General features: G+C 46.7%; 3 protein-coding genes and 1 non-coding gene across 7 annotated transcripts; 2 read left to right on the forward strand and 2 right to left on the reverse strand.

Annotated features, from left to right (window-relative positions):
- The first annotated feature begins 84 nt into the window (after positions 1–84).
- trnal-caa (transfer RNA leucine (anticodon CAA)) lies at positions 85–195 on the forward strand. Its single transcript has 2 exons — positions 85–122; positions 150–195. It is a non-coding gene; the product is annotated as a tRNA-Leu (tRNA).
- Positions 196–527: 332 nt separating this feature from the next.
- Positions 528–2,974, reverse strand: pgrmc1 (progesterone receptor membrane component 1). The gene is made up of 5 exons (XM_049741704.1): positions 2,843–2,974; positions 2,059–2,390; positions 1,228–1,383; positions 1,013–1,123; positions 528–863 (listed from the first exon to the last, which is right to left on the reverse strand). The coding sequence occupies exons 2-4, from the start codon at positions 2,351–2,353 to the stop codon at positions 1,029–1,031; spliced, it is 546 nt and encodes a 181-aa protein (XP_049597661.1). The 5' UTR covers positions 2,354–2,390; positions 2,843–2,974; the 3' UTR covers positions 528–863; positions 1,013–1,028.
- A 105-nt stretch (positions 2,975–3,079) lies between these two features.
- rab24 (RAB24, member RAS oncogene family) lies at positions 3,080–6,108 on the forward strand. 2 transcript variants are annotated; one of them, XM_049741702.2, is made up of 9 exons: positions 3,080–3,378; positions 3,950–4,133; positions 4,252–4,320; positions 4,421–4,499; positions 4,571–4,638; positions 4,702–4,801; positions 4,966–5,016; positions 5,238–5,297; positions 5,393–6,108. In XM_049741702.2, exons 2-9 carry the CDS (start codon positions 4,017–4,019, stop codon positions 5,461–5,463), a joined length of 615 nt encoding a protein of 204 aa, XP_049597659.1. In that variant the 5' UTR covers positions 3,080–3,378; positions 3,950–4,016; the 3' UTR covers positions 5,464–6,108. The 2 variants fall into 2 exon arrangements, with proteins under 2 accessions (XP_049597659.1, XP_049597660.1); XM_049741703.2 differs by having other exon boundaries at positions 5,396–6,108.
- On the reverse strand, positions 5,970–21,229 carry nsd1b (nuclear receptor binding SET domain protein 1b). 3 transcript variants are annotated; one of them, XM_049741697.2, is made up of 25 exons: positions 21,001–21,229; positions 20,647–20,880; positions 18,940–19,766; positions 18,537–18,678; positions 18,292–18,458; positions 12,667–18,214; positions 12,317–12,429; positions 12,004–12,250; positions 11,841–11,932; positions 11,679–11,721; positions 11,402–11,583; positions 11,198–11,329; positions 11,003–11,126; positions 10,737–10,937; positions 10,491–10,670; positions 10,233–10,389; positions 9,951–10,156; positions 9,779–9,891; positions 9,523–9,669; positions 9,321–9,443; positions 9,134–9,250; positions 8,934–9,075; positions 8,756–8,862; positions 8,486–8,687; positions 5,970–8,395 (listed from the first exon to the last, which is right to left on the reverse strand). In XM_049741697.2, the coding sequence occupies exons 3-25, from the start codon at positions 19,747–19,749 to the stop codon at positions 7,854–7,856; spliced, it is 9,837 nt and encodes a 3,278-aa protein (XP_049597654.1). In that variant the 5' UTR covers positions 19,750–19,766; positions 20,647–20,880; positions 21,001–21,229; the 3' UTR covers positions 5,970–7,853. The 3 variants fall into 3 exon arrangements, with proteins under 3 accessions (XP_049597654.1, XP_049597656.1, XP_049597655.1); XM_049741699.2 differs by having other exon boundaries at positions 12,667–15,882; positions 15,928–18,214; positions 20,647–21,229; XM_049741698.2 differs by having other exon boundaries at positions 18,537–18,675; positions 20,647–21,229.
- Between the last annotated feature and the right edge of the window lie 835 nt (positions 21,230–22,064).

A 22,064-nucleotide genomic window follows, 5' to 3' on the forward strand; every position in this document is an offset into this window, starting at 1 on the left:
ATAAGTGTCATGTCAAAACAACTTCAAATCATAACAGAGTTGATCAAAAAATAAAAACGATAATTTGCCCCCTTGATTGTCAGTGTCAGGATGGCCGAGTGGTCTAAGGCGCCAGACTCAAGGACTAAACTCCTTCCGAAGGACGGGAATTCTGGTCTCCGAATGGAGGCGTGGGTTCGAATCCCACTTCTGACACAAACTTTTGATGTTCTTTCAAGTTTATAATTAACTATGGCTCCTTCAGATTAAACTTCTTATTTGAGTTTAAATGTGTTTTTTTTCAGTGTAATAATGTTACAATCGCTTGTCTTTAAATAAATGTAATTGTCCTGGTTTTACATTTTGTATCATCTCAAGAGCACATAGTGGTAAACTGTGTTTAAAATAATTTAATTGTGGATTTTTTTTCAGTGAAATGTTTGCATGAACTGGCATTTAAGTATTTATGTAGATTATAATTCTTCAAATACAGTGATTTTTTGTGTGAAATACCACAAGGCAACACTACAATAAAACAAAACAAGAAATTGCTCTTTTCAAAGGTTTATTTATTAAATGGATATCATTTCCAGGCTGACGGTATTATAACATTCAGTCTGTCCGTCTGTACAAAGCTTAGCAAATGACATTTATTACCTCACTGAATTTACAATAAACGTGAGTATGTGGCGTTTTGGAACGGGAATGACGGTGAAAAGTGAGAAACATGATTTCATATGAAAGGAGTACACTTGGTCCACCTCTAAAAAAAACAAAAACAACAAAAAAAAACATCTTCCCTCACTGGTTACAGTCGTTCTGAATGGCCCCATTTTCCTTTCTGGAAAGCGGTGGCAGTCGGCGCTGCCTCGGCATAAAGTCACCTGTGACATCAAGATTAATTTGAGCATCTCAGGAACCAAGGTGACACTGATGTGAGCACTTGGTGAGAGATCAACAGTATTTCAATAACATTAGCATCAAGCCTTAATGCTAATGCCTTCATGATTAATGCATCGGCGGCCTTTTCTACCTTCGCGTTTCACTCTTTAATCTGTTTTCTTGTCCTTGACTTCCTCGTCGTCTGTGTACTCTGTGGGCTCCTCGCCGGGCTTTAGCAGCTTTCCGATGTAGTCGTATTTAACTGGAATGACAGAAAATGAGACAGGTATTCATAATTTACACTGTTAGCTTGACAGTGAGCAAAGAAACACAGTCGATATTTGCGGGACTCTTGTCGACACTCACATGTGAACTGGGCCTCCCACTCGTTGAGGCTCTCCAGCTCCGTGGCGTTCAGGTCGGACAAGTCGTCGTGTTCGTCTTTCAGGGCCTCCTTACCCAGGCAGAAGGTGGCCAGGCCTCGGGATGCGTCTCTGCCGGCAAACACTCCGTACGGACCATCTGGAAAACACGTGACATAATTTAAGAATCTTTCCAAAATTCTTTTTCTTATTTTTACCTCCTAAATTGATTTTTTTGGGGGGCTGCACAAATAAGGATCAAACAGCTTGTAGTGCAATAACAGAAAAAAAAAGTTTGCATGAACGCAGCATGAGCTCAATGGTTTTACAATGACTGTTCAAAATAAACTGTCATCCATTCATTCATGCCGGTCAGAGGTGACACGCAACAAAGGTTGGAACGCTCACACGAGATAAACGAAGTGAGCTTCCACCAGAGTGCGTATTTTCCAGCTGGAGTTGTATTGCAAAGTAGTGCAGCTTTGCATTTGACCACATGTTCGGAATATTTTGCCAACCCGAATCAGCTAGGAGTTACTAAATAGTTTTCAGTTTGGTTGATTTCTTGGAATTCAGCCCAAATAAACGAACGAACGAACAGTGTGTGTCTGTATTTGCTGATGCAACTCACTTGGGTTAATTTGTCAAACACAGTTCACCCTGTTGTTCATTGCTATTTGTTCCTTTATAAGCGGACTATTTTTATCCTCTATGTTGTGGAACGGGGATCTAAGTCAGAAAACCTCAAATGTCGACCTTTTATGCAGTTTTAATGCTACAACGGGAGTCCAAATAAAATATTGCAGCCTGTGTGAAACTATCCAGGAAAGCTTACCCGGCCCATAGAACTTGCTGCCCCTGGTCACGTCGAATACTTTTCCATTGACAGCCATGAGGATTCTGGGACTCTGCAGCCCATCGTAAGGCTTCAACTCGTCTCGGGTGAAGTCTCGCTTTTTCAGTTTGGGCAGCGGCGGCTCCGCTTCTTCCACCTCCAGAGGCTTGTCCCCGCGGAAAATTTTGTACAGCAAGTAAAGACACAAAGCCAGCAGGGCCAGGTTCAAAGGAGACGTGAAAATCTCCTGTAAGATTCCGCCTGAAGTTGTCTCGGGGTCGTCCGCTTCAGCCATGTTGACTCTGTCCGTGTTTTCCTCTGCGTGGGCGTGTCTGGAGAATCGGGGGAAAGTAAAGAGCTTTCAACCAACCTCGGCCTCGGAATTATGACGCTATAGCAACTCCGTCCAATCGCATGATATTAGACGCCTGCCAAACTCTTACATAAAATACCATAAATCCGATTAAATTGATGTTAAATGATGGCCGTCATACAAGTCACGTAGCGTGTTTGTGTAAATCACTATGAACACGTTTGTTTAGTTGTGTTATAGTTAACATTTGATGTGTATAGTTAATGCATTCCCCCATAAACTTGGTCAATAAACCAGATTACCGTGCAATTCATTGAATATAAATGAAACATACGGAATGCAATAAAGATACGTATTTTTAGGTTTACAAAGCTTATTCACCCAAAGAAAACAATGTAGGGTGTTTTAGTATTCTAGTACGCAACGCTAATTTGATGTTTTGTACCTAATTTTAACAATAACGCGACTTACCGTGCTTTTTCTGTAATAATTAATGAAATTTTAAACAAAAAAAAAAGGGAGAGAAACTGAAATTTCAGTCCAAACAACGCGAGTGCCTGTTTTTGTCTTCCGTCCAGATACAAGCCACCCGTGACGTTTATGTTTAGTTCCTACCTCAACAAACAAAGCTGAGTTTAATATATTTCCCCCCTCGGAAGCACCGCTTTGTTCCTCTTTTTGTATTTATCCAACATTTCATAACATCTCCAATTTTTTTTTATCATTTTGGAACTATGCTCATTTTGTATTTCTGGAACGTTTTATAGTTTTGTGCCATTGCGCAACAGGGGAGGGCACGTTCGCAAAGAGCAACCGGCTTAGCTTTGCTTTAGCTCACTTTAGCTTGACAAGGCTGGGCTGAGATGACAAGCGCCTCTTCTGCCACCTTCTCGGCCGTCCAACAAAATATTTTATAGACGCCCATGTCAACATTACTTTTCGGCTTTTTGCTGCTGCTGTTGTTGTGGAGCGACGATGAAGACGTGTTGAGTTCATCTAGCTGCCTCGTAAGAGCTCGGATTTCCCCCCTAGCCAACAGATTTATTTATTGTTTCGTTTTTAGGAAGCTACATAAAAATCACTTAATCGGAAAAATCGGTTCAAAGTAAACACGAGTGTTGATTTCAGATCTCAGCATTTATTAATATACCCGAACTGTGTATTTCTCTCGCAACAAATTGCTAACTGACTAAGGTATGTTTTAAAAACAAAACATTTTCCTTTATACTCCGTTTTAATTAAATAGTTAATAAACAGTTCAAGTTAAAAGCATAAAAAATATCGAGTTAGCTGTTATCCCGTGAAGGGAAAAAGTTGTCATGTATTCTAAAGATATTTCTCTTTAATAAAATAGACTTGTAATTTTATAAGAACATGTTTTGTAGATATTTTTTCCAATGTAAAATAATCTGCATGATTTGACATTTTATTTAGTTAATACTAAGTGCAGGATGCTTAAAATACTCACAATGGACTTCTGTACTTTAGTCTAAAACAACACATTGAGTAACTTCCTTTGATTTCGATCTCCAAATACGTTCAGATTCCTTCAAGTGTTGTGCATCTTTTTCTTTTCAGAGGCCAGCTCTTTCTTCTTTCCTTACACACTGACTTCCTTCTTACCCTCCACGCGTGATTGAGGAGTATGAGCGGCATGCGCGTGGACGCCAAAGTGGTGATGTTGGGCAAGGAGAGCGTGGGGAAGACCAGCCTGGTGGAGAGATACGTCCACCACCGCTTCCTGGATGGACCTTATCAAAACGTAAGATCCAGCGCAAGAACCCGATTTGAATATTTATCTTGCAGGTTATGAATCTGTGGATTACAAATTGATATTATGGATTTGAAACGTCTTTTTTTGTTTGATCTCCTCCTCGCAGACTATCGGTGCCGCTTTCGTGGCCAAACCAATTCAGGTGGGAGACAAAGTGATCACCTTGGGAATATGGGTGAGTCAAGTTCCGCCTTAATGGCCATCTAGCTCAAAGCAGAACCTCTCGTCTTTCCGCTTTATATAACCGTTTCACTCACAAGGACGTTTTTGTCCAGGACACGGCCGGATCTGAACGTTATGAAGCAATGAGCAGAATCTATTACAGAGGAGCCCGGGCAGCCATCGTCTGCTACGGTAAATGACATGTGCTGACGGCCATTTTATGTCTGCTGAAATTAATTGAAATTTTTTCGGTGCATTTTTAGATCTGACAGACAGCAGCAGTTTCCAGCGAGCTCGTTTTTGGGTGCAAGAACTACAAAACTGCGAAGAGGTACGAGAGCTTCTCTTATTGTGTTTGAACACGATTCATATTTTTCTTTCCAACTCCCGTTAGCATTGTAAGATCTACTTGTGCGGTACCAAAAGCGACCTGATCCAAGGAGACCGGAGTCTCCGTCAGATCGACTACCACGACACTCAGGACTTTGTCGAAGGTAACAAAAAACGAAGCGCCGACTGAAAAAAGGGGAAACTGGGCTTTCTGAAATTAACTGTCAAATCAGGTTTTAGCGGAAGAACTGAAAAAGTCAAATGCCCTGATTGTAAAATATTTCCTGTGCCGTCACATCCTGAATGACTTGTCCATTTGTCTCTGTAGAGATCGGAGCGCAGCATTTTGAGACCTCCAGTAAAACCGGAAGCAACGTGGGTGAGTCACTGTCGCCCGCAGACGTGCTTGCTCACATCTCCACGCTTGAATTTATTTATTCATAGTCCGTCCATTCCTCGAATGATCACATGGGCAACCAAATGGGCATGTGCTAATTTTATGAAACACAAAATGGAATGCTCCAGAGCACAAGGGAATTGTTGTTCCCTTCTAACGCAGCTGTTGTATGAAATCAAATGAAAAGTCTCTTACCGCCACAGATGAGCTGTTCCAGAAGGTGGCCGAGGACTACAACAACGCCACCTTCCAGTACATGACAGGTGAGCTTTCACGCGTTCTCTACCTAAAAAGATCTCAGAAAATATTTGAAAATGTTCAAAAGAACACAAACCTAAGACGTTGCGCTGTGTTTCAGCAGAAGATTCAAGAGTGAACTTGGGCCAGAAGAAAGAGTCATACTTCTACTCATGCTGCAACAGCAACTGACGCTGGACCAGAACTATGGAAGACGAGAGAAGGAAATAAAAAAGAGAAAGCAAAATGGTCATTTCTTTTGTGCCATGACAAACTGCGTGGAGGCGTCTCTGCCCGGGGTGGAGCTTTGAATTAAAGAACATTTCATCCAGAAGAGGATTTCCTGCTCCAAAGCTGTCGATTGAAGACAACTGAGCTGCTGTGATTTTTTTTTTTTTTTCTGCTTACCTTTTCACTGTAATGCAGTTTACAGCCGTCAAGACTGCACATGAAAAGGACCGCTGGCGAATTCAACTTTGTGTCTTGCATCACATGATCAGCTCATCACAGCCTGAGCTGCCTGAATGAAAAACAGTGATTGACCTTTTTGACCCTTGTCTGTCAGGCACCTCCCCCCCTTCTTTTTTTGGCGCTGATTTCCTCCAGTGGGAAATTCGGTCAAGAAAAACACCTCAATGGCACAAAACTGACAAGTCAACCTCAGAATAATGTTAACATTTTTTGACACTCAGCCATCATATGTTTGCGCACTTATTTATTGCCTTTTCAAATCACAGTGCCGGATAATGCTTCAAACAACTGCTTGAATGTTTTTCTGTTTTTTTTTTTAAATACAAGCTGTCAAAGAAAAGTTCAAATATAAGCGCTCCTGTGGAATTACAAGTCTCAAAATTTGTCATGAGTCATCCTTAGCTGGGCTTTTTTTTTTGCTCATTTCACACATCCAGCTAAACTGTGAAATAAACGATTGTGCATGAAAAAAGAAAATCTCTCCCTCTTTTTAAACCAAATAAAACTTCCTGTAAAGTCATATTTTTCAAAAGATTTTTAGTTTGAAAAGATTTTTAATTGTAAAATAATAAGCTGGGGGGGGGACACAATATGTTGGCGAGCTTAAATGTGAATTTCTTTTCACACATCAAACGCACAATAGAAAGGTGGTAACACATTATTCAAATGGAAATTTGCCACTTGCAGTTCTACTTTTTATTTTGGCTTCATGATGGAGCAGAAAAAAAATGAGGCCAGTACAAAGTGCTTATTTCACAACATCTCTCTTTCTCTCTCTCTATATATATATTTATATATTTACTGTATATTTTGCGTATGGATGACGGCAAGACGGAACTGACTGGAACGAGATGTTAGTAAGGGGGCGCCCGATCCATTTCTTCAAAATAGCTCCAGGGAGAAGACACTTTTAGGCAGATCGCTCTCACACACACACACACACACACACACATAATACTTAATTTAGTCTTGAGGACGATACACACGCTCGCACACAGAAGCAACACGGTGGCAGTTGTGCGTCACAATTACAGTAATATAAATAAATGACTACGGCATACACACTGCAACTTAGTGCCATCTCTCTGGTGTTTCAGTGTTAAGACCAGTTTTTTTTTTTTTTTTTTGCCCTCCATAAACGCATCATAGTGGAAATATCTGGACAAAAGTATCGGGACACGACGTAAAAAAAATATAATTGGAAGCACGTAATTATCCAACGTTTCTTGCTCAGGGGAAGGTTCTTGAAACATCAATGTGAAAGGGACCCTTGACCGATCCCTGTTGGACCCCACTTCATTTTTTGGGGGTAAACTGCAAATGAGGACAAGCGCTATAAAAAGAGAACTAAGTTCAACCACTGAACCGTTAATTGATTAAGGGTCGTGTCCCAATACTTTTGTCCATCTCGCAATTGCCCCCTCACATTCTGAGAAATGTCTTTCGTGCTATGTCAAGATCCCGCCCGTGATGTTTTGTGATTGGTCACCTTCACATTTGGATGAAGCGCCGTCAAAGGCGCGGCGTTGCGTGGCTCCCTTGATTGGTCCAAAGGTCCAAAATGTCCGCCTGCTGACAGCGTCTAAGGAAGCAACAAGTGTCCAGTGAAACGGGAAAAAACAGTCCAATAGAGGCTGACTTCTGCTCAAGTGGGATTAGGAAGCGTGAGAATCAAAATGAAAGCTGGCTCAAAAACTTTTACACTTCAAATAAATAAATAAAACGGTCTGATGGATAAAAATGATTCCCTGACGAAGGAAGGTCTTCCACCAGGTTGCTGGTGGAGCGCACAACAGCGGCTTATGTGGGTGAGACTGTGTGGTGCCCAGGGCCACCCCTGGCCACCCCCTAGCGGCGCCCCTGGTTCATTTGGCCAATTGTTAGGTGTGTAAAAGGCAGACGACAGCTCTCATATTGAGTCTCCTGAGGTGAATGGCTGACGAACGCTGGAAATGAGGTCATGGTGCAACACCGTGCCAATGAAACATTTGATATTATTATTTTTTTTACAGTTGTCGCAAATGTGTGCAAAGGGTCCGAGCTTGCGTCGCAAGTGCTTCCTGTAACAGAATAAACGACACGCTACGATTGGGTAGTAACAAACCACTGCGTCACTCCTCCTCTTCTTCTTTCTCCTCATCATCTCTAATCTCAAGATATTCCAGAGCCTCCTCCTCGTCCTCCTCGTTCTCTTCTTCCGGCGTCTCCTCCTCGTCCTCCTCGTAGGAGGAGATGGGCGAGTACTGCGGGAGGTCAAAGCCGCCGCCCGCAGGAGGCGAGGCGGCCGGCGCCGAGACGGGAATGGTAATGGGCATGGAAAAGGCGGGAAAGGAGTCCCGGTTGACGTCCCGGAGCCCGGCGGGGGGCGCGCCGGCGGGTCGGACGCGTGGCACGGTGGACGACGACGGCGGCGTGATGACAGCCATGCCCAAGCCTGACGTCAAGGTCTGGTCGTACTCGCGGATCTCGCCCGGCTCCAGCGGGTGGGGCCCGCACGGATCGTGCTCGGTGCAGGCGAGTTTTCCGTCCAGCTTGGAGATGAAGAGCAGGCCCTCGCGATGCTGCTCGCAGAAGGAGCTGGGACACGCCTCGCAGAAGGACAGTGCCTCCTTGCCGCAGATGTCGCACTGGTGACGCGGGCACTCCCAGCGGCCTGACAAGAAGAACATAAATCATTTTGACACCTGCAAAATTATTTTATGGAAGGGGGACGTCAGGGATGAGCCGTTGTGAGAACACTGACCGGCGGGCCTCCTGGTGAGGTTGAGGCAGTCGGCGTGGTAGACCTTGGGGCAGCCGGGCTTCTTGCAGGAGACCATCTGGCCGCCGTCGCCGCAGCTGAAACACTCGTCCTCGCGCTCTTTGGTCACCACCACCTTCTTCTTCCTTCTGCCGTGGCCGCGCCGCTTCATCTTGCGGCCTTTGTCGTCGGACGGCGGGTTGTTCTGTTGGAAAATACTCAATTCCATAACTGCAGCCGAGCTAAAAAAAAAGCGAGAAGAAGGAAGCTGACCTTTGGCCTCACGCCGAGAAACCCGCTGCAGTTGGGCGCGCCGCACTTGCACACCGTCTTGCCGTTGCCCAAACACTCCAGGTTGTAGTTGAAGGTGAGTTCGGTGCCTGAGCACGACAACATTCGGTGAAAATCCGTCCATTTTGTTTCTTCGTATTGTTTTTGTGGAGGAGCCTACCAGCCGGGATGTCCACCAGGGCGAACAGTCCGACGCGCGTGTCGCCGCTCACCGTCCACTTCTGCGTCTCGCAGTTGGGCTGGCAGCAGTGGTTCATGAAGCGAGCCTCGTTCCCTTTCGGACCGGCGTCGATGATACGATCCTAGTCCCAAATCCATCGTGAGCGCCATTGCTAGCTTTGTATTTGCGCCTGCACGTACCTTGTCCAGAGTTAGCATGTAGAAGTTACAGATGTCATGCTCCTGGGCGTGTCTGATCCTGTTCCGGCACTCTTCCTCGTCGATCACCTCGCCGACATACTCGCTCACGAACTGGCCCTGGTGGCAAACGAGAGGAAAGCCTCAAGCGACCGGATTGAAGAAGCCGGGTGGGAGGAGCTTGTTCTACCTTCTTGATGTCGTGTACGCAGCGGAGGCCCCAACCTCGAGACAGGGTCCTGAAAATCTCCACCTGGCTGTACTGACGCCTGCTGAACGTCTGGTTGAGGCAGCGCTCGCCGGCCGGGCAAACCTGCGGGCGGGATCGTATTTCTTAGACATAGAAGCGAATAGAACGGAATATTTTATTTTTTATTTTTTTGGGGCGGCACCTGCGGGTGACATTCGTAGAGCAGCATGCGGTTGATGCACTCCGAGTCTCCGCCGCACGGGTTCTCGTCCGTCGCCTTGCAGTTGCAGCGCGGGATCTCGGACAGGTCGGCCGTGACGATTTGGACCTTCCCTATTGGCCGGTTCACCTGCGGGAGGCGGAGTCAAGACGGGTGAATCCAAGTTGAATGTCATATGGTAGGAGTCAACTGGTTTTGGTGAAGGCATCATTCAGAAAAGTTTTTTCTGTTGTCTGACCTTGATGTGTTTGTACGGCGGCGGCTTCCTGTCGTTCTTCCTGTCCTCTTGAAGCTGCCGAAGTTCCTTCTCGGCCTGAAGCTCGCGAAAGCGTACGGCCGCCTCCTCCAGAGCTGCAGAAGAAGCACGTTCGTCACAATTTGTCCAGACGTGGCAGGCGGTGTTTTCTGACCTTTCTTGTAAGTGTTGTCCACGCCTTTGCCCATCTTCTCTCTGCTGTTGGCGTCCACGTCCATGTAGGGAAAGACCCGCGCCTGGTAGGTCCACAGGTAGTCGTTGGAGCCGAAGAAGTGGACGGGGAACTCGCCCACGTCGTGCCTCATGCGCTGGATGTTCTCCGGGATGTTTTTAGGGTGGCTGACCTCGGCGGGCCACCATCTTGGCGCAGAGAGCGACCAATCAAACACATTTGCTCTACTGGTGGTTTCCATTCCTGTTGTCGTGTGTTACTGACCTGTAGCGTCCCACCTTGACCCAGAGAATGTCCTGGTAGCGAGGTTTCTTGCCGGCCTTGCAGTCGTTGCAGTACCAGCTGCCTTTGGGCATCTCCATGTTCAGACACTCTCGGTGGAAGGCTGCCGGGCACGACTCGCAGCACAGCAGACTGCCCCCTGCAGGACGATATTATAACAATGTTACTTTACTCTTAGTGGCAGCTGTCCAATGTGTTCAAAAGAATATTTTTTGGGGGTTTTGATTGCTTCATGGTTACCTTCAGTGCAGACGAAACACCAGCTGACGTTCACGTGCTCGTGGTTCTTGACACCGCGCCGCGGCGTGAAGTGGTTAGGACAGATGATGCTGTTGCTGGAGAGGACCACGCAGCCGGCCGCCATGCACATGTCGTTGGCGTGGTAAGCCACCGGGCAGCGGACGCAGCGGACCAGACGACCTGGCAGCAGTGACAGGTGTGAAGCCAGCAGGGGGCGTGAAGCTAAGAAGCCCGCCAGCGACTCACCTTTGGAGACGGAGGGACTGCCGGGGTTGGCGATGAAGCAGGCGAGGCAGGCGTGGATGGAACAGCGGAAACCGCGACTGACGGGCGCAGTGGGCGCGTAGGCGGCGATGCACTCGCCGTGGTAGAACTTGCCGCACACGGGGATCATGCAGCGCCGCACGTCCTCGCTACGCTTCTTACACACGAAGCAAGTGTGAACACCTACGTGATGAGAAGACAGTTTGCGTTAGCCTTTCTCGAGAAGGAAAAAAAAAAAATGTTCTTACCTGACTTGCATTCCGGGCACACAAACTTTCCCTTGGGGGCTTCGGCCAATGAGATGCAGGCCAGGTGAAAAGCGCCGCAGCATTGCCCCTCGCAGAGCAGCAGCTCGCCCGTCTTCTCGCACACCTGACAACGCACAAGCTGCCTTTAGAAAAAAAAAAAAAGCCAAAACTACAAAAGGTCGAATGTGAGGTCACCTGACACACGTTCTCCTTCAAAGAGGCCGGGCCACCTCGGTCACCGATGATCCTCCTGCCTAGTCCGAGCACGTCGCCACACGACTCGTCACGGGTGGAGGAGAAGCTTTGGTCCAACATGGAGGCTTCACCCTGGAGAGAAAAATTGAAATAAAACAATGAAGATCCAAGAATTCTTTGACTGGATGAAATCATTTACAATACCTCCGACTCGGTCGTGTACTTGAACCCGTCGTCCGCTTGAGGAAGATCTGAAAGCGTGCCGTCCGCCTGTTCGGACAGCGCCGGTGCCAGCGCGGGGGGGCTGGCTGGAGTCAGGTGGGTCGCCGTCGCCAGTGACGCGGAAACTACCGGGCTCATCGGTTTTAGAGCGGGAGGATCAGGATCTGAAGAAGCGTGAGTGAGGTTAAGCTGAATTTTCTTTTCATACCTTTGCAATTTGAAGCTAAAATCCGAAGGAGTGCAAATGATCTTCACTGACCTGTTTCAGGAGCATCGTACGAGTTGCTCTTCACAATTTTGATCTGCAAAAGAAAAATCAAATCTAAATCTTTGCAAAGACTATTATGCTCAGTTTTGATTTTATAATAATAATAAGCAGAATTTGATGTAGCGGCCATTTTAAGTGCACGGAGGCCAGTACCTTCTTCTTCGGGCCGGCCGAGGCCTCGGCTTCGAGACAATATTCCAGGATCTTGGGAGTTGGTTTCCTCTTCCGCTTCTTTTGCAGCTTGCCTGGAAGGAAAACGTCACAAGAATGTTTGACGGATGACGACCGGAGCCAGCAGAGGTTATCGTCATCTCACGGTCTTCTCTGGCGAGGTCTTCCATTGGTGGCGGTTCGGCGTCGGTCTCGGGAGGCGGGGTCAAGGTGTCGATGGAAAGCGCCGGGGCTTCCTGCGGGGATGCGTTTTGGGCGCTGGGGATTTGGAGTTCCGTGGTGAGGGTGATTTCCTCCGGAGGCGGAGTCTGCATTTCAGGAAGTGCGTTCAAGGATGGAGGCTCCAGGTTCTTGTCCACTACAGGTGCTTGAGATGAAAGTGCTTGGTTGTCCTAAGGGGAGCGCCAGATTTGAACTTTGTTTATACAGAATCTTATTTTTTTTCCTTCTTAACTTACCATTGAAATTGTTGGAAGAGGCTTTTTAGATTTCTTCTTGGAGGAAAAGATCTGCTCGTACTCTTCAGTCCATTCTAGGAGCCTCTTGCTTGGTTTCCGCACTCGTTTATTGACTAGAAGATGTCAAAATGTTTCAATACACAGAATTGAGCAATGTTGAGATTAAAAAAAATATATATATATTTACAATGACCAAAGGAGTACCACAGGGATACGTACATGTCCCCTTTTTGTTTGACTCAGAATTGAGTCAAGAGTTAAAACTTCTGAGAACTGTAGCATCGTTCGAAAGGCATTGTAGAGAGCATCGATACTTCATACAATGAATAATCTTGAAGATCATTCCTTACCAGATAAATCGTCATGGCCTTCTCGGGTGTTACGGGCCAGGCTGGTCTTGGCTTTGGTGCAGTTGGAGACAAAGTCATTCATCTGTTCAAAGTCTCCGCCCCACCTCAACAATCCTTCATCGTTGCCGGGCTGGCCCTCCCAGTGGCAGGCCTGGACATCTAACAGGGACCGGACCTTCGACGAGTAATCTAGTACAGAGGAAATGTCAATCCCCAGCAAGGATCCCACGCCTGGGTAGCCGGGTCCAGACCCGGCAGGCCAACTAGGCACTTTGCGGTCAGCTTTACTCTTCATCCAAGTGGAGCTGCTCCTTCTCTTATAAGGCCCCCTTCTACTTGTGTCCACGTATGGACAAAAATCTGGATCATCATTCACGATGGGTTGTTGTTGTCCTGCGAGTGGAGCCGTCCCAGGCATCACCGAGGGTTCTTCCTTGACATGGGCACTTGGCGGTCCAATCTCCAGTTCCAAGGGAGCCCCGTCACGCTCTCGAGTGTCATGCATGTCTTTCATCATCATAAGAAAAGTGCTGAACTTGTAGTTCATGTCCGGTTTGAAGGCAAGGGCTTTGCCGTTGGCCTCGTCGGTCAAGGATTGGAAGGAGACCTCCTTAGTGTTTTTCAAAGCATTCATAAAAGAAAATGGCGGCGACAAAGAGGTGCTTTGGTTCACCTCCTTTGTTTTTACATTGGAGGTGAGGGGGATGAAGTCCATTGGTGGGGTTGAAGACACTGAAAGCACTTCCTCTTCGCTCTTGACTTCAGTGGAATTGGAATAGATCGAGGGAGAGCTTTTACAACTGGACACGGTGTCCTGATCAGAGTCACAATGTTGGGCTGGTTTGACTTTAGTGGTCAGGTCCAAATTGTTTTCTGGGTCCTGAGAACGGTTGTGGTTTTTGCTATGACGTAAGAGTTCTTTCTGAGCAGCCTTCCTTTTGGCTTTTCCATGCTTCAGCTTTTGCAGGACCTTCATGGTTTTCAGTGCTCTTGACATCAGTCGGTTGCTGGCTGGAAGATGGGCGGGCGGAAGAACTTCTGGTAATTTATCAGTGATGGGTTTTGATGTAAGATAATTGGTCTCGGGGGATGATGGTTCTTTCCCGGATTCGGGATTTTGATCATGTTGAGAGGGCACAGGGGTTGTGATGTGCACCGCACAAGGTTGCTGAGAACTTTGTGAAAGATCGTAAGAAATTGGAGCACACTTTGCTTCTGTCTCCGATTCTGAACAGTCAGCATCTTTTCTGGACACACTGTTTCTGGAAACAATTGTCTTCTCATATTTGTCTTCAGTGCATCTAGAAACATCTTCAGTTTTGGAATCAGTCATTCTGGAGATATCTTTGTCTTCACTTCCACAAATATTTTTGTCTTCATTTCGTCTGAAAACATGCTGGTCTTCAGCAATTCGGAAAACTATTTTGTCTTCTCTATTTCCAGACACACTCTTGTCTTTACTATTTTGACACACGTTTTTACCCAAAAAAAGTTTGTGTCCACTATGAGTAGAAAAACTTTGGGCATCATCATTTTTTCTGAAAATATGCTTGTCTTCACCGACTTTATGATCACCATTTATAGACACAATTTTGTCCTCGTTTTTTCTCAAAACATTTTTGTCTTCACTGATTCTGGAAAATTCTGGAAAAGGGGTTTCTTCACTATACCCAGACACAGCTTCATTTTTCCCGGAAAGCCTTTTGTCCTCCCTATTTCTAGAAACATTTTTGTCTTCACCATTTCTGTACATGCTTTTGTCTTGGTGATTTCCAGAAACACTTTTATCTTTGGTATTGCCCAAAAAACTCTTGCCATTGGTATTTCCAGACACACTTTTGTCATCACTGTTTTGGGAAAAGTTATTGTCGACACTAATTTGAAAGATACTTGCTGCTCGGTCCATCTTGTCTGACTTCGAGGAGGGGTGAGCTACTGTTCTTTGGGGTTCATTCGTCTCTGGACATCCAGTTTGGTCGTTTTGGCTAGGAGTACTTTGAGACTTCAAGTAATTTTGAATATTCGTGTCTTGGCGCATCAATTTAACAAATGGTAGTTTACATTGGGCAATCAGAGCATCGTGAAGGTCTGGTGAGACATCAGTCTTGGTATTGACTTCCCTTTCTTCTGTCTGGTAAAGAGCAATTTTTTGACTGGCGCTCCATTGACATGGTTCGCTTTGACTGTTGAACGTTACACCGGGTCGCTTGCTGATACTTTTAACAGGTGTGCTACTTGAAGGCCTCGGACTTTTGTGTTTAGAATTAGGAATCAGTTGTCCACCCTTTAAAGAAGCAGACTTCTCAGAGGACCTACGAGAATCCACAGACGCTTGGGGATCAGAGGAATTCCGGTTTTGCAGTTTTTGGGACGATACACGAGGGTCGGAAGAATCCAATGACTGCTTATGTGATGATCTTTGGACCTCAGATGGATGCGGTGATTTCTGCTTATGTGATGTTCCACGTGGGTCAGAGGAAACCTTGGAGTCGTGTTTTTGAGATGAATCGGCTGACTTCAGCTTGTGAGACAAAACTGGAGGATCAGAAGAATACTTACAACTCTGCTTTTTTGACGATGCTTGGGGGTTGGAGAAATGCCGGTACTCCAGCTTTTTGGACGATACCCCAAAGTCAGAAAAATCCACCAACTTCTTCTTATGGGGTGATTTTTCAGGCTCAAACAAATCTATTGATTTCTTCTTATGTGATGGTCTACAAGGGTCAGAAGAATCCTTGGATATCTGCTTCTGTGGTGACCCAGGGGGATCAGAAAAACTCACTGCCTTCAGCTTTTGTGACAAAATTCGAGTGTCAGAAGAGTCCCTGGACTCCTGCCTTTGTGATGATCCTCGAGGTTTCGAGGAATCCATTGACTTCACCTTCGGGGACAACACTAGAGTGTCCGAAAAATAGTTCAACTCCTGCTTTTGCGACAATTGTCTCCGGTCAGAAGAACCCAAGGACCCGTGCTTTTTGGACACTTCACGAGAGTCACAAGCAGTCGTGGACTTTGTCTTATGTGACGATCCTCGATGATCAAGCGAATCTCTGGAATTCTGCTTTAGTGGCGAAGCTTGAGGGTCAGAAGAAGCCGCTGACTGCTGCTTCTGTGACGATCGATGGGCATCTGAGGAATCGACTAACTTCTGATTTTGGGATGATCCTTGAGGTTGAGAAGAATTCACTGACTTCTGCTTTTGGGATGATCCTTGAGGTTGAGAAGAATTCACTGACTTCTGCTTCTGGGATGATCCTTGAGGTTGAGAAGAATTCACTGACTTCTGCTTTTGGGATGACTTTTGAAGGTCTGAAGTGTGTAGGGATTTCTGCTTTTGTGATGATTCTTGAGAGTGAGGTTTCTTCTGGGGTGATCCTCGAGAGTGAGAAAGCAGTGACTTCGGCTTTTGCGACGATCCATGAAGGTCAGAAAAGTGGCGGGACTCCAGTGTTTGTGATGATCTTTGAGGGCTGGAAGAATCTATCGCCTTCCACTTTGGTGACACTATTTGGAGGTTCGAAGATTCTCTGAACTCCTCCTTATGTGACAATCTTTTCAGACCAAAAGAATCCACTGACTTCTGCTTTTGGGATGATCCTCGATGGTCAGACAACTCTAGAAATTTCTGCTTTTTTGACGAGCCTTGAGTGTCTGACAAATCCCTGGACTCGGTTTGGTGAGGGAAAGAATCCTTTGACCCCATTTTTGACAATGCTTGAAGTCCAAAATCACTGACTGAGTTCTGCTTTTGAGATCCTTGAGGGTCAAAACAATCCTTGGACTTTTGTGACCATGTTTGGTGGTGATTCAAAGAATCCCTTGACCTCTTTTTTGAGACTCTTTCTGGGCCAAAATAATCAACTGACTTCTGCTTGTGAGCCGATTCTCGAGATTTAGAAGAATTCCTAGGCTCGTGCTTTAGTCCTTGACGGTCAGAAGAATCCACACATTTTTGCTTTTGCGGTGATCTTTGAAGGTTTGAAGAAGTCACTGATTTCTCCTTTTGTGACAATGATCCAGGATAAAAAGAATTTTGTACTGATTTTTGAGGGCACAAAGAATCTGCAGTTTTCTGTTTTTGTGATGATCCCGGAAGGTCAGAAGAATCCATGGATTCCCGTTTTTTTCGTTGAGTATCAGAAGAATCGACGGATTTCTGCTTCTGTTGATCAGAAGCATCGACAAACTTATCCTTTAGGGTTGATTTTGGAGAGTCTGAATAATCCACTGACCTCTGCTTTCGTGGAAATATTTGAGAGTCAGAAGAATCCCTGGACTCCTTGTGTGACAATCCTTCTGGACCAAAACAATTCACTGACTTCTGTTTTTTGGATAAACGTTGAAGTGATTCCACCGATTCCTGCTTTTGGGGCAATTCTTGATGGTCAGAAGAAGCCACAGATTTATGTTTTTGTGATGTTCTTCCGGGGTCAGAGGAATCCACTGACTTATGCTTTTGGGGCAATCCCCGAGAGTCTGATGAAGATTTATTCTTTTGACTAGACCCTCGAGTGTCAGAACAATTCCTGGACTCGTGGTTTTGTGATAGACCTTTAGAGTAAGAGGACTCCACAGATTTCTGCTTTTGTGACAACCCTCGAGTGTCAGAAGACAACACCGACTCTTGTTTTTGTGCCAAAACCCGAGAGTCCGAAACATCTTTCAACTCTTGAGGGTCAAAACGACCCTCAGACTGGCGATTTTGCGAAGATCCGCAAGGTTCAGAAAAGACCACGGACTCTTGCAATTGTGACAATCCGAGAGGATCTGAAAAATCCGTCGACTGCTGGTGTTGTGACAACAGCTCAACAGTACCTTTGGAAGGTTTGTTAGCTACAATGGTATTTTTAGAGTCCAAGTGCCACAACTGCTCAGACACCAGCTTTGTTTCGCTAGTTACCAATCCAGCTTGTTCATCTTGCCCAGAGAGGGAGGCGGAATCCTCTTGAGCCATGATGTTTTTATTAACAGCGGAGATCTTTTTCTTACTGAGCAGATTGCTGAATAGTGTAGGATCTGATCGATCCGGACTAACAGTTTTAGGTCGCCTGTCTTTGCCTGATTTAGTGAACCACAGACCACTTTGCATCTCTGGTTGTTTTTTTTCCTCCTTGGCGACATTAGCAGGTGAATGAGTCGATGTGGTTTGACGTTCAAGTGCTTTAGGACACAAAATCTTAGGGACCGAGTCAAGGTCCGAATAAGGGCACTCTACATTCTTATCTGATTGGTTGGTGCTATTACGTCGGCTCTTTTTCGACTGCTTATTTGAGGAGTTCAAGTCTTCCCGCTTGTCAGAAGACTTCTTTAAAGTGCCTTTGTTATTTTCTACTGGGGATGATACCTGGGAAGATGATCCGTTGATTGTGTGCGAATTTTCCAGAAGGTTGGAGATTGCCGCGGGACCAGAAAGTGAAATAGATGGACAAGACTTGGTCACCATTGAGGAATTGTCCATGGTTAAAGAGTCTATGTTGGGTCTTTGCTGGAGAATACGTTCGGCTTCAGCCACACTGAAGTTCCAAGATGCTTCATAGCGTTTAGCGATCTGTGGAAAGACAGAATCAGTGAAGATCCAGATTGGATTGTTTCATGCAGCAATTATTCAGACGCGAAAAGAATTACCGTGTATTTCTGCCCCCTTTGCTTGGCCTTCCGACGCAACTGCGCAAGCTGCTCGAACTGAAAGCCTCCGTGAAAAATATGAGTTGATTTATCTTCCACCCAGGCTTGCTCCTCTGGTTCCCCAAAAGTCCTGATGTAGTAGAGCCGACACGGCCGATCACTGGGCTCTTTAAAAAGTCACAATGATCAGTCAGCATCCAAACGACAAGACACGAGTCGACAGTCAAGAAACTTTACTGGCTCACCTTTCACCCTGTGATAGACTCCCTTCGTGGGGTCAACAATCACCTCGCAAGGCCACCATGGCCGTCTGTTGAACTTGGCCCAAATGACCTCGCCCTCTAGAAACTTGACGGGTGGGACAGAGCTTCGTTTCATGTCGCTCTGCTGTCGACCATGCAAAAAAAAAAAAACAGCCATGAAACATTTATATGTTCAATATAATACTTAATACTAGTTCCTCAACAACAAGCATCTGGAATGTTTTCATTTTTTTTCTCCACCACCTTTCAAGGCCATCTAATTAGCTAAACTGAGACTAATACAAAAGACTGTGTAGATCAAGTAGAGCTTTAGTGGAGATTAGTGATAGATGGTGCTCCATTAAAAAAAAAAAACATGGAGGATTGCAACTGGAATAGCACTTGCCATCAAATGCCTGGAGGGGCTGTCGCCAAACAGGAAGAGGTCCGTGTCGCTCTCCCAGTCGTCGTCGGAAACATCCCAGTACCTTCGGCGAAAGCCCGACGACTGAGACCGGGTGATGACCTTCGCTGATGAAGCATTTGTATCCTTGGGTGCCGAGTGCGAATCCACAGAGGCGGACTGAAGCTGATTCTCTGGAGTCTTGTGTTTATCCCGAGAGTCTGTGACGGCGAGGTACGTCGCCTCCCGCTGCTCTTTGTCACAGTCGTCGTTGTCCTCGTCCTCGAACAAGGAGGATTCAAAGTGAAGGAGGCCATTTGCAAAGGGGCTGCTGCTATCGAGAGAGAAGGCCGGGCTTGCCGGGCACGAGAAACAACCGTCCGTCTTCCTTTCTGACACACTCGGACTGCTACAGGTGGCTGCCGGCTCCTCTTTGGAGCTTTGGACCTCGGCTTGTTTTGCAAAACTGCCGTCGTAGTAATCCCTGTCCACCCAAGAGTCCCGCTCCGACTCCTTTTCATCGGACCCCCAATCCCAGCTCTTACCTGGGCGAGCGGGCAGAACTAAGTCGGGCTGGCTCACCATGGTGGTGAGGTGCTGCAGCCTCCTCAGGGGGCTGTAGGTGGATGAGGGGGGCGAGGGGTCCCTTTGCGCAAAACCGTAGAGGGATGCGCGCTGCAGGGAGGAGGCGGCGGCGGACATGTTTGGGCGGGGGCCGTTATTGTGGTTGGATCGAGGATGGCGGGAGATGTCGCAAGCAGGGCTTCGAGGGCGGTTGGACTCCCGGCTTGGGCCTGCATGTGGCCCACTCATGCTGGCAAGCTTCCTCCCTGGAACGGAAACAATGACAGTTATTTAATTAATCGGTATACCCAACATGGGGGTCAGTAAGATTAAAGGCGGTTGGTTGCAAATGATTCACCAATGTATTAATCTGCCGCGGTCTGGCGCCAACTACTGGCCAGGAGGTCATTGTCATTTATTTTTGGCTTAAGCATCAGTGGTTGGTATCGGTAGTCTCCACAATATCAGATATTATATTATATATTGTTCTAGAGTTTCAACATGTGTCTTGAAATTTTTTTTATGGTGAATTAAAATAAAAAAAAGATGATATTAACTAATTTAATAGACTAATTTGAGCAGAAAATCACGACTCTGTCGAAAACTACTGCCTATCATATCGTCGTCTTCTCCTTTGGTGTGCGCAGCTTGGGAAACCTCGCCTTGAGCTGAAGATGACAAGAAAAGCCATCATTGTGTGTCAAATGACAACTGGACTGGGTGACATCTTGGGAGACATGTTTTGTTTGTGGCCGGTGCAGCCATTACGGGATGAGAGGTCCATGTGATGAAGATCATGTCATGCGTTTGTATGTATTATGTGAGCGTGTTTGTGTATGTGCTGCATGAGGACACACACACACACTCACGGATGCATTAAAATGGCCCTCATCGTGCGTGTGCGCGTGCCACTGCGTGTGCAAATGCACGTTTGACACTGTGTCTATCTGTAGTGTGTGGTGTCAAAATACAACAAAACATGCAACAGAGGACGACGCCAGAAACACACACGCGCGCGCACGCAGATTGAGTAGACTTGTGTCTATGCGTGCGCGCGCATCAGTGTGGTTAGAGAGGCACGTAAAAAAAAAAAAAAAAAATCACGCAAAACGCGGCCGAACGCGACATCCGGGACGAGTTTCTTACCATTCCCATGTCAAGCAGCTTCCGCGCGAGCCCTGCCGCCTCCATTGTGCCCCCTAAATAAGGCAATTCTCGGATTTTTGACAGCGGATGAGAGCGACAGGAGAGTCCCGGCGGCGGCACTACTAGGCCCGGATCCCGAGGAGCACTCACCCTCCCTCCCTCCTCCGCCTCTTCTTCCACCACCCTCCTCCTCCTCCTCCTCTTGCTCCAACACCTCCCCTCTAATATCTGCTCCTGCAAGACAAATGTGCCCCCACTCTATTTGGTAGACAACTTTCGAACATAAACGTGGATTTTATCGGACACAAACGTCCATTTCCTGGCTACAAAATGCACCTTCCCACATGTGCCCACCTCGCCTTAACGAGCCGTCAATCACGAGCAGTCGTCGGCGGTGACGTCACGCGCCGAACTTCCACCCAGCCGTCATGTTGATCTTCATCTAAAGATCAAGATTCACACTCAAGACGAAAACACGCGTGAAGCCATATTGCATATCGTCTCCCTTTTCTTCCCAGCGACGAGGACTTGAGTTCAGTGGCCGCACACCCTTCAAAATGGAGTCCTCCACTCTACTCTCACGGGAGGTGACGGTGGAGGGAGAGAGGGGGGAGTGGGGGGGTGACAAGCGAACAAATAGGCCCACAAAGTGTTAACACGCGTGGGTTTGAACGTCGGGGCAATACTGACAATATGGATCCCTGCAACTAACGCGAATGCACTTGAACGCATTCGCACCGCGACATTGAATAGCGGAAGCGGCGTAAATCGCAAAATGGCAACCTTCCTCCTCTCACAAACTCGAACCTTATTGTTAGGGGGGGTGGAAAAAACACGACGACGCGAATTAACTGCGCGTACACGCACGGCGCGCAGCTGCGCTTGTTCACCGCCGTCGTGACGAAACTCGCGTGTTTTCAGACATTCTGTTAGGGGGTCATTTGCGGCAAGGAAGGGAAAAGGTTGAGAAAGGGAAGAGGGGAGAAAGTCGCCGCCGCGCACAGGCTGACAAGAGAGGGCCCGTAGCACAGTCGGAGTGGGGCGGGCTGAGCTGAGCTGCGGGACATCACCGCCCCCTGTTGGTAGACGCGCGCAACTACAGGGGTAGCCGCTGTTAGTGCAGGCCGAGCTGCCTCGACTTGTTATTGAGGTCAAAGCAGGCTGATAAGAGTTACTAATCCCTTGTTGGGGATCTTGCTAGCCAATAACTAAAGCTAACTTGCAGCTTTGCTCAAAAACGTAATATGTTTATTATTAAGTTTACTTAATGGCAAACCATGATTTCACCAAACTTTATATATAGATCAGAAATGGGCAACTTCAATGCTGGAGGGTTTTTAAGCAGTACTACAGGGGGGGGGCATATAGGACCACACACCTAGATTTATTACAAAAATGCTATTTTAAATATGTACAAA

This window comes from Syngnathus scovelli, chromosome 15 (assembly GCF_024217435.2).
Source record: "Syngnathus scovelli strain Florida chromosome 15, RoL_Ssco_1.2, whole genome shotgun sequence".
NCBI lineage: Eukaryota > Metazoa > Chordata > Actinopteri > Syngnathiformes > Syngnathidae > Syngnathus > Syngnathus scovelli.